Source organism: Pristiophorus japonicus, chromosome 13, assembly GCF_044704955.1.
Source record: "Pristiophorus japonicus isolate sPriJap1 chromosome 13, sPriJap1.hap1, whole genome shotgun sequence".
In the NCBI taxonomy this organism is placed as follows: domain Eukaryota; kingdom Metazoa; phylum Chordata; class Chondrichthyes; family Pristiophoridae; genus Pristiophorus; species Pristiophorus japonicus.
This window is the reverse complement of record NC_091989.1, coordinates 52,439,140-52,455,530: the sequence shown is the minus strand read 5'-3', so window position 1 is coordinate 52,455,530 and position 16,391 is coordinate 52,439,140. Positions and strand designations below refer to the sequence as shown.

The window sequence follows — 16,391 nt, the reverse complement described above, 5'->3', positions numbered from 1 at the left end:
TGACAGATTAGGAAAAGGGGAGGTGCAACGAGACCTGGGTGTGATGGTACATCAGTCATTGAAGGTTGGCATGCAGGTACAGCAGGCGGTTAAGAAAGCAAATGACATGTTGGCCTTCATAGTGAGGGGATTTGAGTACAGGGGCAGAGAGGTGTTGCTACAGTTGTGCAGGGCCTTGGTGAGGCCACACCTGGAGTATTGTGTACAGTTTTGGTCTCCTAACTTGAGGAAGGACATTCTTGCTATTGAGGGAGTGCAGTGAAGGTTCACCAGATTGATCCCCGGGATGGCGGGACTGACCTATCAAGAAAGACTGGATCAACTGGGCTTGTATTCATTGGAGTTCAGAAGAATGAGAGGGGACCTCATAGAAATGTTTAAAATTCTGATGGGTTCAGACAGGTTAGATGCAGGAAGAATGTTCCCAATGTTGGGGAAGTCCAGAACCAGGGGTCACAGTCTAAGGATAAGGGGTAAGCCATTTAGGACCGAGATGAGGAGAAACTTCTTCACCCAGAGAGTGGTGAACCTGTGGAATTCTCTTCCACAAAAAGTTGTTGAGGCCAATTCACTAAATATATTCAAAAAGGAGTTAGATGAATTCCTTACTACTAGTGGGATCAAGGAGTATGGTGAGAAAGCAGGAATGGGGTACTGAAGTTGCATGTTCAGCCATGAACTCATTGAATGGCGGTGCAGGCTAGAAGGGCCAAATGGCCTACTCCTACACCTATTTTCTATGTTTCTATGTTTCTAACTCATGCCATGGGAACTTTTATATCTACCCAAAAGGTTTAAAGATGAGACCTTTGACAGTGCAGCACTCCCTCAACGCTCCATTGGAGCGTCAGCCTGAATTTTGTGCTCAGGTCTCTGGAGTGGGACTTGAACCCATGATCTTGTGACTCAGAAGTGAAGTGTTACACACTAAGCTGCAGTTAACACTTTCAGATTGGTGGCGCAATGATTTCATTTTATCACTAAACCTACCACCACTTAATTCTCTGATTTCAAACCCAGACAATCAGCGCACAAGATACATGTCTTCGGTAATTATAAATTGAAACTCATATAAATATTTCTATAAAGATTTCAGTGACCGAAATTTTCATTTGATGCCTGGAACTTCTTATCTTTTATTCACAGATAACTCTTGATACTAAATACAAAAATCAAACATGTGGCCTTTGTGGGAATTTTCAAGAAGGAACTGGAATCAATTCTGGTAACTAAAACCACCAAGATGTTAAAGAGTCAAACCGAATTTTAATGTACTCCCAGATCTCCTGTGATGTTATTCACAGCGAGCGGGAGGATAAAGATATATATAATGTAATACAGAATGTATTATTCTGTGATCTATCAGTGGGTAAGCTAAAAATATCATAAAGCAATAAATGTAAAGTAGCTTCCATTGTGGAAAAAGAAGATAATTTAAAGCTAAAACTTGCCTTAAGAACTCAACCAAAGAAAAAGCAAGTTGTCAGTGAACCTTTTCAGGAATGGCCATCCAGTGGTCACATTGTGTAATTACATCCTGACAAATTTATATAGCCAAAGCCCATAATGAATGTGAATATAGAATTCATAATGGGAAATCGTTTCCACAACATTGTGATAAAGTGACAACAGGAAGTCAAGTTTAACAGATGAGAAGTGAGTGCAGATACCATGGCCCGGATTTTACAGGGCCTATGACAGCGTGCGCTGCTCATGTGCGAAAACCCGGAACTTGTGATCAGTCAAGATTCAGCTTGACTGATCAGCCGCATGAAATGGACATTTGTTGGCTGGCTGTTTGCCTAACTACTGCCCAACAAATACCCACAAAACTCTTAAGCTTGCTAATAGCAGGCTAAGGGCCTTCTTTTACCAGCATACGGGTGAAAATAAATATTAAAATAACATTTTTTAAATCATTTAAACATTTAAAAATCTTTAAAATTAGTTTAGGTTATTTTTGGCCCCTTTAAAAATGTGTAAATTTATTTTTCAACTTAAATTAATTGTATAAAATTAATTTTATACATGTGATTTCTTTTTATTTAGGTTGTGTGAAAGTGTGTTTTTTATATAATTCCTATTATGTCTATATTGATTCTATACATAAATGGAATCTCCATAAGCATAATGAGGATCCCCCTTTCTGATTGGTTGGGCAGGCCCACGTGATCCCAGGGATGCTTGTGAACCATTTGCACCCCTGGGAAACGTGTGCCTTTACACATGCGTCACCTGCAGGCTCAAGAGTCAGAAGGTACGGAACACCAGGTAGGTGCGTACTTTTCTGGCGGATCGGAGGCAGTCGCCTGCGGGAAGCCTCCAACCGTGATTTCAGGTCCCATATTTTAAATATAATATAAATAGATGTATATATTGATGATTATTTAATGTTTGTAAGAAATATAACATTGCTGTTAGCATTTCACAAATTTGCAGCACTTGTCATCTGACGGTATATTTCCCTCTTTGATTTGTGCAGATTCCAATGATGCTTTATATAACATTATGGTTGCAAATCAACTAGATATCCTGGGTCACGTATGTGTTAATGATCAACCTACACATTCAACATGCTCAGCAGCTGCTGTAAGTTATTTACAATCAGATTACTTGTAAAACAATTCCTTCACAGACATGGGGTATGGCGAGAAAGCAGGAATGGGGTACTGAAGTTGAATGTTCAGCCATGAACTCATTGAATGGCGGTGCAGGCTAGAAGGGCCGAATGGCCTACTCCTGCACCTATTTTCTATGTTTCTATGGTAAACATGTCATCTTTCCTTTGATTCCATTTCCAGTTATGAATGTAATAGAGTTGATATTTACCCCTCACATTGAATGCTTTCATATGTGTTATTGTATGGCCTAAAGTGAGGCTCAGAACAGTGGGAGCATCCAAAGAATGCAATTTTATTTTTATTTGTGGGCTACACCGCAAAGGCAGTATATACTGCACACTTGTCAGTGTCCTGAGAACAGAGATCTGTGATCCTAGGGTCACGTGTTGGTCAGATAGGAGATGACAGGACATTAGTGAACCAATTGGGGTTTAATGACAATCCGGCAGCATCCATTTTATCTCATGCTCATCCACAAGTTACCAGAATTTTTTAACTAAATTTCACAATTTGGCTAGGTGAGATTTGAACTCACAACCTCTAGTTGCCAGTCCAGTACCATAGCCACTGCGCTACTGTACTGGGCTGAGTTGATATTGCAGCCCATGTCTTGGAAAAGCTAGCTAACTGCACTACTTTCCTGTATTTACCTTTGCAATGTGTAACCTGTCCTCCTGCAAACTGACTGCCAGTTCCATGCACAGGCAGATTGAACATGATATTTTGGCCACTGCGCATGCATGAAATAGCAACATTATAATGTGTCAACACCAAGCCACAGCCAGAACAGTGCCCCAGGATGATCCAGCAATCTTTGTTCTCTCAGAGCCAAGCCCCCACAAATAGCTCTTCATTCTCTCAATGAATGCTCCCAGGTATAAAAGATGCACTCTCCAAGTGTTCCCCAACCCCAGGTCTACCAGAAAAACTCCAATGATCCTCATTCATTCCCAAAGCCCTGCCCCAAATCCAACACATTCATTACCTCTCAGCCCAACCCTCCACCCCAGACACCAACACCAACTGCACACCCCACCCAACACTCGGCTGGGAACGTTCTCGCAGCAGATCCCTCTCCTCTGCCACAACTTTGCCAGAGGTTTAGCAGAAGCCCTGTGAAATTACTGGGAAATTACTGTGAAATTACTGTGAAATTACTGGGAAATTACGGGTGGCGGAGGAGGAAATTTCCAACCTTTGTGTTTAGAGTTGCACTGTGCAGATGTCAGCCAGATGTTTAGCTGAGTACTTCCCTGCTCTTTAATGTCATTCAGCTCTTTCTGTAGTGGCCAGACATCTAGTCTCGTGAACAATTTCAATCGGGGAAAACAAACATCAGAATTCAATGGCACAATTGAACATATTACACCATCACAAGAAAAATGCACAAAAAGATATTTTGGCATATTATCATTCCTGACAACTAAACCCTTCACTGGTTTTTAATCTGTCACAGGAGATCAGCTATATCTGACAATTAATTTTAAAATCCAATGCACCAAATAGTCTCACAGGGCACATAGCTATTGGAGGAGTTATCAACATCCTACGTTTTCAGGGTACCAAAACTGCTATTGGCTGGTCTATATTTGTATTTAAAATATAATAAACTTACTGCAATTTAGTGAAATTCTTTGTCATACATTACTATTAAAGATATGTGAAGGCGTGTTGGTGAAATCAGCAGAACCTCCATTCAACGTGACATTGACTGCCGGCGGCCATTTTATTGCCACTTAGTGTTGGAGCCGCAGAATGAAGGACGTGACACAGATTTCTGATTCCCTCTTGTGCTTTTCTACTTTCAGAGCTGCATCTTGCCCCTATCGCTGTATTTTTCCACATGTTTTGAGAACCCTACCTTTTTTAGTAAGTACTTAAAATTATGCCAAAGGGATGTCTGTGCTGGTGGAAATAGGAAAGAGTGTGCGTGTGCCACATTTGAAGAACTATCACGACTATGTACAAGTCTACCTGAAATAAGGTAATTATTTCATTGGTGGTATGAGTAAACAATTAACATAACAATTGTTGAAAGGCAGTCAACAAGGAAAACTATACTCTGTCAGTCAGACAACCAGGCAGATAAGTGCCAGTGGTACCCATGCCAATGGGTTATAATGGGTGTCACTATACGTCCAGAAGAGTGTTGTTACAGTTGCCACTATTGTGATGAATTTTGACAGCAGTATCACGAGAAAGTGAATCATTTTTCCCCACTTCTTTTCTGAAGGTAGTGACTCATGTATTTATATAGCACCTCTCACATCCTCAGGGTGTCCCTGGTGCTTCACAGCCAATTAATTATTTTTGGTCAGTTGCTAGGCAAACACAGCAGCCAATTCGCGCAAAGCAAGGTTCCGCAAACAGCAGTGAGATGAATGACAGTCACTGTGTTTTGGTTGAGGGATGAGTGTTGGCCAGGAACAGGGAGAGCTCCATGTCGCAATTACACACTGAACCCAGAAATAAGCTTTTCCAATGTAAACTTGAGGTAGTCATTTTTAGCAGAGGAAAATTATTTCAACAATAATAAAAACAGTGTATCTCTAATTGGTTTCTTGAACGAAAATCATCGGAAACTGCAAATTAATGTCAGTAATGCGAGCATCTAAACAATGCACTCTTATTGTATCCCTCTTTATTTTGATGAAGCTGTTAACCTAAAATGTGTTAATTATGTGGCTGATCCAATTGAGTTTCTGGTCAATGGTGACCCCAAGATGTTGATAGTGGGGGATTTGACGACGGCAATGCCATTGAATGTCATGGGGAGATGGTTAGACTTTCTCTTGCTGGGGATGGCCATTGCCATTGTGTGGCACGAATGTTACTTGCCACTTATCAGCCCAAACCTAAATGTTGCCCAGGTCTCGCTGCATGTGTGCACGGACTGCTTCATTATCTGAGGAGATGCGAATGGAACTGAACACTGTGCAATCATCAGCGAACATTCCCATTTCTGACATTATGATGAAGGGAAGGTCATTGATGAAGCAGCTAAAGATGGTTGGGCCTAGGACACTGTCCTGAGGAACTCCTGCAGCAATGACCTGAGGCTGAGATGATTGACCTCCAACAACCACAACCGTCTTCCTTTGTGCTAGGTATGCCTCCAGCCAGCATAGAATTTACCCCTGAATTTCACGAACTTCAATTTTACCAGGTCTCCTTGATGCCACACTCGGTCAAATGCTGCCTTGATATCAAGGGTAGTCACTTTTAACGATCCTCTGTAATTCAGCTCTTTTCTCCATGTTTGGACCAAGGCTGTAATGAGGTCTAGAGCTGAGTGCTCCTGGCGGAAGCCAAACTGAGCATCAGTGAGCAGGTTATTGGTGAGTAAGTGCCACTTGATCGCACTGTCAGTGACAACTTCCATCACTTGGTTGATGATTGAGAGTAGGCTGATGGGGCAGTAATTGGTCAGACTGGATTTGTCCTGCTTTTTGTGGGCAGGACATACCTGCACAATTTTCCACTTTGTCGGATAGATGCCAGTGTTGTAGCTGTACTGGAACAATTTGGCTAGAGGCGAGATAGTTCTGGAGCACAAGTCTTTAGCATGACAGCCGGGATGTTGTCCGGGCCCATAACCTTTGATGTATCCAGTGCATTCAGCTGTTTCTTCATATCATGGGGTAAATCGAATTGGCTTCTGTGATGGTGGGGACCTCAGGAGGAGGCCAATGGGACCAAACTGTTCTTGTGGCAGGCAGGATTGCCGACAGTAATTTCTAAGCTATTAGAATCATAGGGTTAAAAATTGGATGTCGACAGAAACCTGACCATGTCGCCGCAACCTTGGGTTTAAGGCCGCTGAAAATGGTCGCAGCGCTATCCGCCAAAAGTTCGCCCTGGGGGCTGGAGAATTGCAATGCAGTGCTAACTTACTATGTAACGTCTTCCTGTGGTGCTATTGGAGGCCTCTGACCCAAGGTTCCTGTCCAGGAGTGGTGTTGCAGCTTCTTACAGCCTCTAGAATCGAGGCTGTGGAATTTTCAATGCATTGTGGGTAATTAGAAGGGCTATGAATTATAGGGGTTACGCGTTCAAAACTAATCAAAATTAAAATCAAGTGGCAAAATGCATTTTTCAGCCTTATTGCCTTTCAAAAATTTTTTTTAAATAAGTCCCAAATGGCATTCTTCAGCTCTTAAAGCTGAATTGTCTTCTGAACCTAAAAGAAATGGTAAAACTCCTTCAGCACTAACACAAATGGCTCAGCAAGCCAGGAAATGTGCATCTAGGGTCTCGCATGCAGCACTCCAGCTTTGCTCAGGGGGTCAACACTACAAGAGAGGTCCTCTACCCACAGGGGCCAGAAGGCCCTCCAGAAAGAATGATGTGGGACCAGATCACCGAGGCCGTCACTGTCAGCAGTGTCGCCTCCACCACCTAGCTCCAGTGCCCAAAGAACTTTCATGACCTCAGACCACAGGTCAAGGTCAGTGAATGCATCTTCAAAACCCATCTCCTACCAACTGCATCAGTAGCCTCACACACTTCCCAATCCCCGCCACACAAACACTCACCTGCCAACAATCTGTACCAATCACGAAGCACATCTCCCATTCCTAGCTTCACCTCACCCCCATGGAGGAGATGGTGCGGGCCATTCTTGCCAGGGGCAGGGCTGAGCCCTTGGCATCCTCATACATTATCCTCCTTCTGGCATGCACCTCTTGCTTTTGCGCCCTCCCCTCGGCACAGCTCCACCCTTGTGCTTCTTTGTTTCACGCACCCAAGAAACGCAGGCTGCCCAGCCAATGGTTGGCCAAGAAGAGGGAGAAGAGAGTGAAGAAGAAGATTGATCAGACACTCCCAGTTTCTCAAAGTTAACCAGTATGGTCATTTGCAGTGTCTCCCACTGAAAGTCAGCAGCTTTCCACCGGCCATGTTGCAGCCACTGGGGTAGCACTGTGTGACATCAGTAGAATAGGCAAAGGCACACACAGGACAGTCACTAAGGGAATGCATAAGGGTGATGAGTTGATTTCTTGATGTCATATTGGATAGATAGATGGATAAAGTTGCATTGGAAAGTTTGCTTTGTGGTGGCTTTGATTTCAGCATTGTGGCCCAGAGGAAGCTGCGATGGTCAGTAACAGAGGGAAGGTAAGGTGTGGGACAATGTTGAAAGAGGAATTGGGGTTGTGGCCACTGGTACCGCAGGTGGATGATTCCATCCTGGGTATTCCAGCCAGAATCATTCAATCATAGAAATTTAAAGCATAGAAGGAGGCCATTCGGCCCATCGTGTCCATGTCGGCCAACAAAGAGCTATCCAGCCGAATCCCACTTTCCAGCTCTTGGTCCATAGCCCTGTAGGTTACGGCACTTCAAGTGCACATCCAAGTACTTTTTAAATGTGGTAAGGGTTTCTGCCTCTACCACCTTTTCAGGTACTGAGTTCCAGACACTCTCCACCCTCTGGGTGAAAACATTTCCCCTCAAGTCCACTCTAAACCTCCCACCCATTACTTTAAATCTATGTCCCCTGGTTGTTGACACCTCTGCTAAGGAAAATAGATCCTTCCTATCCAGTCTATCTAGGCCCCTCGTAATTTTATACACCTCAATTAGGTCTTCCCTCAGCCTCCTCTGTTCCAAAGAAGAAAAAAAACAGCCTATCCAATCTTTCCTCATAACTAAAATTCTCCAGTCCAGGCAACATCCTCATAAATTTCCTCTGTACCCTCTCGAGTGCAATGTAGTGTAGTGACCAGAACTGCATGCGGTACTCTATCTGTGGCCCAATTAATGTTTTATACTGTTCAAACATGACCTCTCTGCTGTTATGTTTTATGCCCCGGCTAGTAAAGGCAAGTAGCCTGCATGTCTACTTAACCACGTTATCTACCTGTCCTGCTACCTTCAGGGATCTGTGGACATGCACATCAAGGTCCCTCTGTTCCTCTACACTTCTCAGTGTCCTACCATTTATTGCATATTTCCTTGCCTTGTTAGCCCTCCCCAATGCATTACCTCACACTTCTCTGGATTGAACTCCATTTGCCACTGTTGTACCCACCTGACCAGTCCATTGATATTTTCCTGCAGTGTACAGCTTTCTTCTTCATTATCAACCACACAGACAATTTTTGTATCATCTGCAAATTTATTAATCATATCCCCTACATTGAAGTCTAAATCATTAATATGTACTGTACCACGAAAAGCAAGGGACCTAATACTGAGCTCTGCGGAACACCACTGGAAACATCCTTCCTGTCACAAAAACACCCATCACACATTACCCTTTGCTTCTTGCCTCCAAGCCAATTTTGGATTCAACTTGCCACTTTGTTTTGGATCCCATGGGCTTTTACTTTCGTGACCAGTCTGCCATGTGGGACCTTATCAAAAGCCTTGCTAAAATCCATATACACTACGTCAAACACACTACCCTCATCGACCCTCCTTGTTACCTCCTCAAAAAATTCAATCGTTAGTCGGACACGATCTTCCCTTAACAAATCCATGCTGACTGTACTTGATTAATCTGTGTCTTTCTAAATGAAGATTTATCCTGTCCCTCAGAATTTTTTCCAAGAATTTTCCCACTACCAAGGTTAGGCTGACTGGCCTGTAATTACTTGGTCTCGCCCTTTCTCCCTTTTTAAACAACGGTACAATATTAGCAGTCCTCTGGCTAGAGAGGATTGGAAAATGATGGTCAGAGCCTCTGCTTTTTCCTCTCTTTCTTCACTTAACAGCCTGGGATGCATTTCATCTGGGCCAGGACATTTATCCACTTTCAAAGATGCTAAACCTCTTCCTACTTCCTCTTTCACGATGTTTATTTCATCTAATATTTTATACTCCTCCTCCCTGATTGCAATATCTGCTGCATCGTCCCTCTCTTTTGTGAAAACAGACGCAAAGTATTCATAAGAAACTTATCCACGTCTTTCGTCTCCACACACAGGTTACCTTTATGGTCTCTAACAGGCCGTACTCTTTCTTTAGTTATCCTCTTGCTCTTAATGTATTTATGAAACATCTTTTGGTTGTCCATGATTTTACTTGCCAGTATTTTTTCATGCCCTCTGCTTTCCTAACTTCCTTTCTAATTTCACCTCTGCACTTTCTATATTCCTCTGCAGTATTAAGCCCTCGGTATCTGTCATAAGTTCTCTTTTATCTTTATCCTACCCTGTGTGCCCCTTGACATCTAGATTTTTTAGTCCCACCCTTTTTCTTTAAGGGAACATACTTGCTCTGAGCCCTCACTATCTCCTCCTTGAATGCCTCCCACTGCTCTGACACTGATTTATCTTCAAATAGCTGATTCCAGTCCACTTTGGCTAAATCACATCTCAGCTTAGTAAAATTAGCTTTTCCCCAATTGAGAACTTTTATTCCTGGTCTATCCTTGTCCATTTCCATAACTACCTAAATCTAACTGAATTATGATCACTACCACCAAAATGCTCTCCCATGGATACCCCTTCCACCTGCCCAGTTTCATTCCCTGAAACTAAGTGCAGAACTGTTCCCCCTTCTCCCGCCCCCCCCCCACCCCCCGCCCCCACCTCTCTTGTTGGGCTTGCTACGTACTGGCTATAAAAAGTTCTCCTGAATGCATTTTAAGAAATCTGCTCCCTCTATACCTTTCACACTCATTTTGTCCCAGTTAATATTAGGGTAGTTGAAATCCCCTACTATTACTATCCTATTGTTTTTGCACTTCTCTTAAATTTGCTAACATATTTGCTCTATTTCCCTCTGACTGCATGGGGGTCTATAGTACAATCCTAGCAGTGTGATTTCCCCTTTTTTGGTTTTGAGTTCAACCCATATGGCCTCATTTGATGATCCTTCTAATATATCATCCCTCCTCAAAACTGCAATTGTTTCTTTAATCATACCACGACCCCCTTCCTTTTTTATCCCCCTCTCTATCCTGTCTGAAAACCTTGTAACGAGGAATGTTGAGCTGCCATTCCTGCCCTTCTTTCAGCCATGTCTCAGTAATAGCTATACTATCATACTCCCACGTGTCTACCGGTGCCTCAGCTCATCTGCCTTATTCCCTAGACTCCTAGCATTGAAGTATATCCCATTTAGCACTGCCAAACATTCGACTATTTTCTAGCCTTTGTTTCCTCTGCCTTCCAAGCTCGATAACTAATTTTCTGCCTTCCAATCCCAGCTTTGCCTCTCTCTCTTCTGAATCTACTCTGAGTCCCATCCCCCTGCCAAGCTAGTTTAAACCATCCCCAACAGCACTAGCAAACCCCTCTGTGAGGATATTGGTCCCAGCCCTGTTGAGGTGCAAACCATTCCGTTTGTACAGGTCCCACTTCCCACAGAAACCCACACCTCCCAATGCCTCAGGAATCTAAAGCCCTCCCTTATGCACCATCTCTCCAGCCACACATTCATCTGCTCTATCCTCCTTTTTCTGTTCTGACTAGCACGTGGCACCGGTAGTAATACGGAGATTACTATCTTTTAGGTCCTGTTAAGTTTTTTCTTAGCTCCCTAAAATCTGCCTGCAGCACCTCATCCATCTTTCTACCTATGTCATCGGTACCAATATGCACCACGACCTCTCGCTGATTACCCTTCCCCCTCAGAATGTCCTGCAGATGTTCAGTAACATCCTTGACCCTGACACCATGGAGGCAACATACTCCGCCTCGGAACTCGCTTAGCTCTCCCGCTCTCGGGGCTCCTTTTATCCACCTCTGATCTTGCAGAAAGTGGCTGTCTGGATTGCATCCCTTCTGCTCCTCCTCTTCAGCTTCCTCCTCCTCACCTTCCTCCTCTTCTGTGTCTTCCTCATCCCTCTGCGAGCAGCTGTTGTATATCTGAAATGACAGCATGAAATGCTGGAAATATTCAGCTGGTCAGGCTGCATCTCGAGACCCGAGACCTGAACTTGGTTTCTCTCTCCACAGATGTTGCCTGACCTGCAGCATTTTCTATTTTCTCAGAGAACCTCCTTTACCAGCCAAGGCCTTGCAGCATCCAGCAGCACTCCCTACCTACACAATTTTTTTAAAAAAACTTTAATTATCTATTACAGCAAGCCATTACTTCAATAACATTTTAAAAAAGAGAGCAAAATGTGAAATGCAAACTTACCTGAAAGATATGTATGTCCCTTTAAGAGGCGCTGACAGCGCCTCTGACAGTTTGCTTGCACGCTAGGTTTCCCTGCCGTGCTTTGGATAACTTATAGTCAAAGTTCTCAGTGGTAACGTTAAGTTGGCGTTGCATGCTGACTGACGTTACCAATCCGCCATTTTGTTTGTAGGGTGCTATCTAAGAATGGTAGCGCTAAGGGGACTTCCAAAATGGAGGACGCTGTGGGACCCGCCACCAGCTGCGGAAGAGTGCTGGCCGTCGCTTTCTTCACTTAACATCGCGCTAACGGGTGGTGCTAAGGTTTGGAATTTCTCCCCTAGCGCAGGAGTTGCCATTCGGCCCATCGTGCCAGTGCCAGCTCTTTGAAAGAAATAACCAATTCCCCCATTATTTCCTTATGATCCTGTTTCCTTTTCAAGTATATATCCAAGTTACTATTGAATCTGCTTCCACCACCCTTCCAGGCAATGCATTCCAGATCATAACTACTCGCCGCACAAAAAAAATTCTCTTCATCTCCCCTCTGGCTCTTTTACCAATTACCTTAAATCTGCGTCCTCTGGTTCCTGACCTACCCATCAGTGGAAAAAGTTTCTCTTTATTTACTCTGTCACAATCTCTTAAATGTCTCTTAAACTTCCATTAAATTTCCCTTTAACCTATCTGCTTCAAGGAGAACGCTCCCAGCATCTCTCGTCTCTCCACCTATTTTTGCAATTCATTGATATGGTTAACAGTGATGTGTTGATGGCCATCACTAGCAGCTGATCACTTAAAGTGGGCGGTGATTTCCTCCAGTTAATATAACCTCCAGTTAGTTACACCCCTGAGTTCTGATAATCTAGATAAACAGCTAAAGGCTTCCCTGAATTGGAATTGTCAGAGGAATGCGGAAAAATGTCTGTCCCACTGCATAGAATATCTCGTGTGGGGTTCCTGGGGTATGCAGACTGATACGTCCTTACTACACAGTATAAATGCACACGAGGCCTATGCTTGAGAGAAGGTCAGTCTGTGACCTGTCCTTTATTCCTTAGCACTCAAGTGATGAAGGTGGGTGGAGCTTCCCCTTTTATACCTGAAGGTCCAGGTTAGGAGTGTCTCCCACCTAGTGGTCAGTGTTCTCACGGTGTACAACTTAGGTCAGTTTATACACGTGTTACAATGCTGGTTAAATACATGACATCACCTCCCCCCCCCAAAGTCTTATTGGGATCACAGGTTGAGTCTCTCTGGTGGTTTACGCTCCCTTGTAGAGCGCCTGAGTTGGGGCTCCGGTTGTTGGGCGCTGGCCTGAGTGTCTGCTGTTTGCAGTGCTTCAGGCCTGTCCAGACTGCCCACAGTGACTGGGCTCTCCTCCCTTTGGTTCTGGTGTGTGGTCACCTGTGGTGGAGTGAACTCTATATCGTGTTCTTCCTCTGCTTCTTTGGGGTTGCTGAACCTCCTTTTTGTTTGATCCACATGTTTGCGGCAGATTTGTCCATTGGTAAGTTTAACTACCAGAATCCTATTTCCCTCTTTGGCAACCACAGTGCCTGCGAGCCATTTGGGCCCTGCAGCGTAGTTGAGGACAAAAACTGGATCATTTACATCAATACATCGCGCCCTCGCATTCCTGTCATGGTAGTCATATTGTGGCTGGCGCCTGCTCTCGACAATTTCTTTCATGGTGGGGTGTATAAGGGATAATCGGGTTTTGAGCGTCCTTTTCATTAGTAGCTCTGCGGGTGGAACCCCTGTGAGCGAGTGTGGTCGGGATCTATAGGCCAACAGGAGGCGTGATAAGCAGGTTTGTCGGGAACCCCCTTGGAATCTGAGCATCCCCTGTTTGATTATCTGCACTGCTCGTTCTGCCTGGCCATTTGAGGCCGGCTTGAACGGTGCCGTTCTAACATGGTTAATTCCATTGCCTGCCATGAAGTCCTGGAATTCAGTGCTTATGAAGCACGGGCCATTGTCACTGACCAAGATGTCCGGTAGACCGTGGGCGGCGAACATTGCCCGTAGACTTTCTACCGTGGCAGAGGATGTGCTTGAATTTAAAATGTCACACTCGATCCATTTGGAGTAGGCGTCTACTACAACCAAAAACATTTTCCCCATGAAAGGACCTGTGTAGTCCACATGGATGCGTGACCAAGGCTTGGCGGGCCATGGCCAGGGGCTAAGGGGGGCTTCCCAGGGCGCATGGCCCATCTGGGCACATGTGTTGCACCTGCGAACACAAAGTTCCAGATCTGCATCTATCCCTGGCCACCAAACGTGTGACCTGGCAATTGCCTTCATCATGACAATGCCCGGGTGCCCATTGTGGAGTTCTCTGATGAACACCTCTCTGCCCATCTGAGGCATGACTACGCGGTTTCCCCACAGTGGGCAATCAGCCTGAATCGAGAGTTCATCCTTGCGCCTGTGAAATGGTTTAAATTTCTCAGGGCATGCCCTGTTTGTGGCTGCCCAGTCCCCATTCACGACACATTTCTTGACTGGAGACAATAGCGGGTCTCTATTTGTCCAGACTTTAATCTGACGGGCTGTCACGGGTGAGCCTTCGCTTCCGAAAGCTTCAACAGCCATGACCATCTCAGCACCATGCTCGGTAGCCCCCTCAGTGGTGGCTAGTGGGAGCTTGCTGAGTGCATCGGCGCAGTTTTCGGTGCCCGGTCTGTGCCGAATTGTGTAGCCATAGGCAGCTAACGTGAGTGCCCACCTCTGTATGCGGGCCGATGCATTTGCATTTATGGCCTTGTTGTCGGCCAAAAGGGACGTTAGGGGTTTGTGATCTGTCTCCAGCTCAAATTTCCTGCCAAACAGGTACTGGTGCATTTTCTTTACCGCATATACACATGCGAGCGCCTCCTTTTCTACCATCCCGTAGCCCCTTTCTGCCTGGGACAGACTCCTGGAGGCATAAGCTACTGGCTGTAACTGACCCTTGGCATTGACATGCTGCAACACACACCCGACACCATAGGACGACGCATCGCACGTTAACACAAGTTTCTTACATGGGTCATATAGCGTTAACAGATTGTTGGAACATAACAAATTGCGTGCTCTATTAAATGCCCTTTCCTGGCTGTCCCCCCAGACCAATTCGCGACCTTTGCGTAGGAGCACGTGTAGCGGCTCTAGCAGTGTGCTCAATTTGGGAAGAAAGTTACCAAAATAGTTCAGGAGCCCCAGGAACGAACGCAGCTCCATCGTGTTACAGGGTCTGGGTGCTCTCTGGATCGCTTCCGTCTTGGATGCAGTAGGGCTGATCCCGTCTGCTGCTACCCTCATCCCCAGGAATTCTACCTCTGGAGCTAGGAAGACGCACTTCGCCTTTTTCAGTCGCAGACCTACCCGGTCCAGTCTGCATAGCACCTCCTCCAGGTTGTGGAGGTGTTCTTCAGTATCGTAACCCGTAATGAGGATGTCGTCCTGAAAAACCACCGTCCCTGGAATCGACTTGAGGAGGCTTTCCATATTTCGTTGGAAGATCGCGGCGGCCGAGCGAATCCCGAACGGACATCTGTTGTACTCAAACAACCCCTTGTGTGTCGTGATGGTGGTCAGCTTCTTCGACTCACTTGCCAGCTCCTGGGTCATGTAAGCTGAGGTCAGGTCCAATTTTGAAAAAAGTTTGCCACCGGATAGCGTCGCAAAGAGGTCCTCCGCTCTTGGTAGCGGGTACTGGTCTTGGAGTGACACCCGATTGATGGTGGCCTTGTAATCGCCACATATCCTGACCGACCCATCCGCTTTGAGCACCGGCACAATCGGGCTCGCCCAGTCACTGAATTCGACTGGCGAGATGATGCCTTCCCTCAACAGGCAGTCTAATACGCCTTCTATTTTTTCCCGCATCACGTACGGCACCACTCTGGCCTTGTGGTGTACTGGTCTGGCGTCCGGGTTTATGTGAATCACTACCTTGGTCCCCATGAAAGTGCCAATGCCGGGTTGAAATAATGAGTCAAATTTGTCCAGGACCTGTGAGCATGATACTTGCTCCACAGAGGAAATTGCATTGACACCGCCCCATTTCCAGTTCATGACAGCAAGCCAACTCCTCCCCAGTAGTGCGGGACCGTCCCCTGGGACAATCCAGAGTGGCAACCTGTTCTCCGAATCTTTGTGGGTCACGACTACCGTGGCGCTGCCTAGCACCGGAATGATCTGCTTTGTGTAAGTCCGTAGCTGTGCATCAATCGACGATAATTTTGGCCTCCTGGCCTTGGATGCCCACAACTTTTCGAACTGTTTGATACCCATCAGGGACTGGCTGGCACCCGTGTCTAACTCCATTGATACTGGGATGCCATTGAGGAGCACTTTCATCATTATCGGTGGCGTCCTGGTGTATGAACTGTATACGTGCTCCACATGAACTCGCTGAACTTCAGCTTCCAGCGATTTCCCCCAGTGTCCATTTCTGCAATTTCTGCAGGTATTTTGCTCATCTCTGCAGACTCTGGCTGAATGTATGCCTCCACGCCTCCAGCATGAGTTGTGGTTTGAAACAAAAGGTCTCTTGCCAGTCGATCGTCCCTGACTGCCCCTGTTATTGTCCTTGAGTGCACCATTAACAGGTGTTGATGGCCCCATTACTGGCCGCATTGTCCCTTGCAATGGCGTGAATCGCTGTTCAGCTTGCCATTGTCTCTGTCGAGCTCCCCCTCTGGG

The 16,391-nt window shown here is 45.5% G+C and overlaps 1 protein-coding gene across 1 annotated transcript in view; it reads left to right on the top strand.

Annotated features, from left to right (window-relative positions):
• Positions 1-16,391, top strand: part of LOC139278093 (mucin-2-like) — a 75,790-nt gene that overhangs the window by 3,295 nt on the left and 56,104 nt on the right. Inside the window, exons 2-4 of the mRNA XM_070896751.1 lie at positions 1,147-1,225; positions 2,483-2,589; positions 4,430-4,605. Coding sequence (XP_070752852.1) covers positions 1,147-1,225; positions 2,483-2,589; positions 4,430-4,605 — 362 coding nt within the window. The remainder of the gene's footprint in view (positions 1-1,146; positions 1,226-2,482; positions 2,590-4,429; positions 4,606-16,391) is intronic.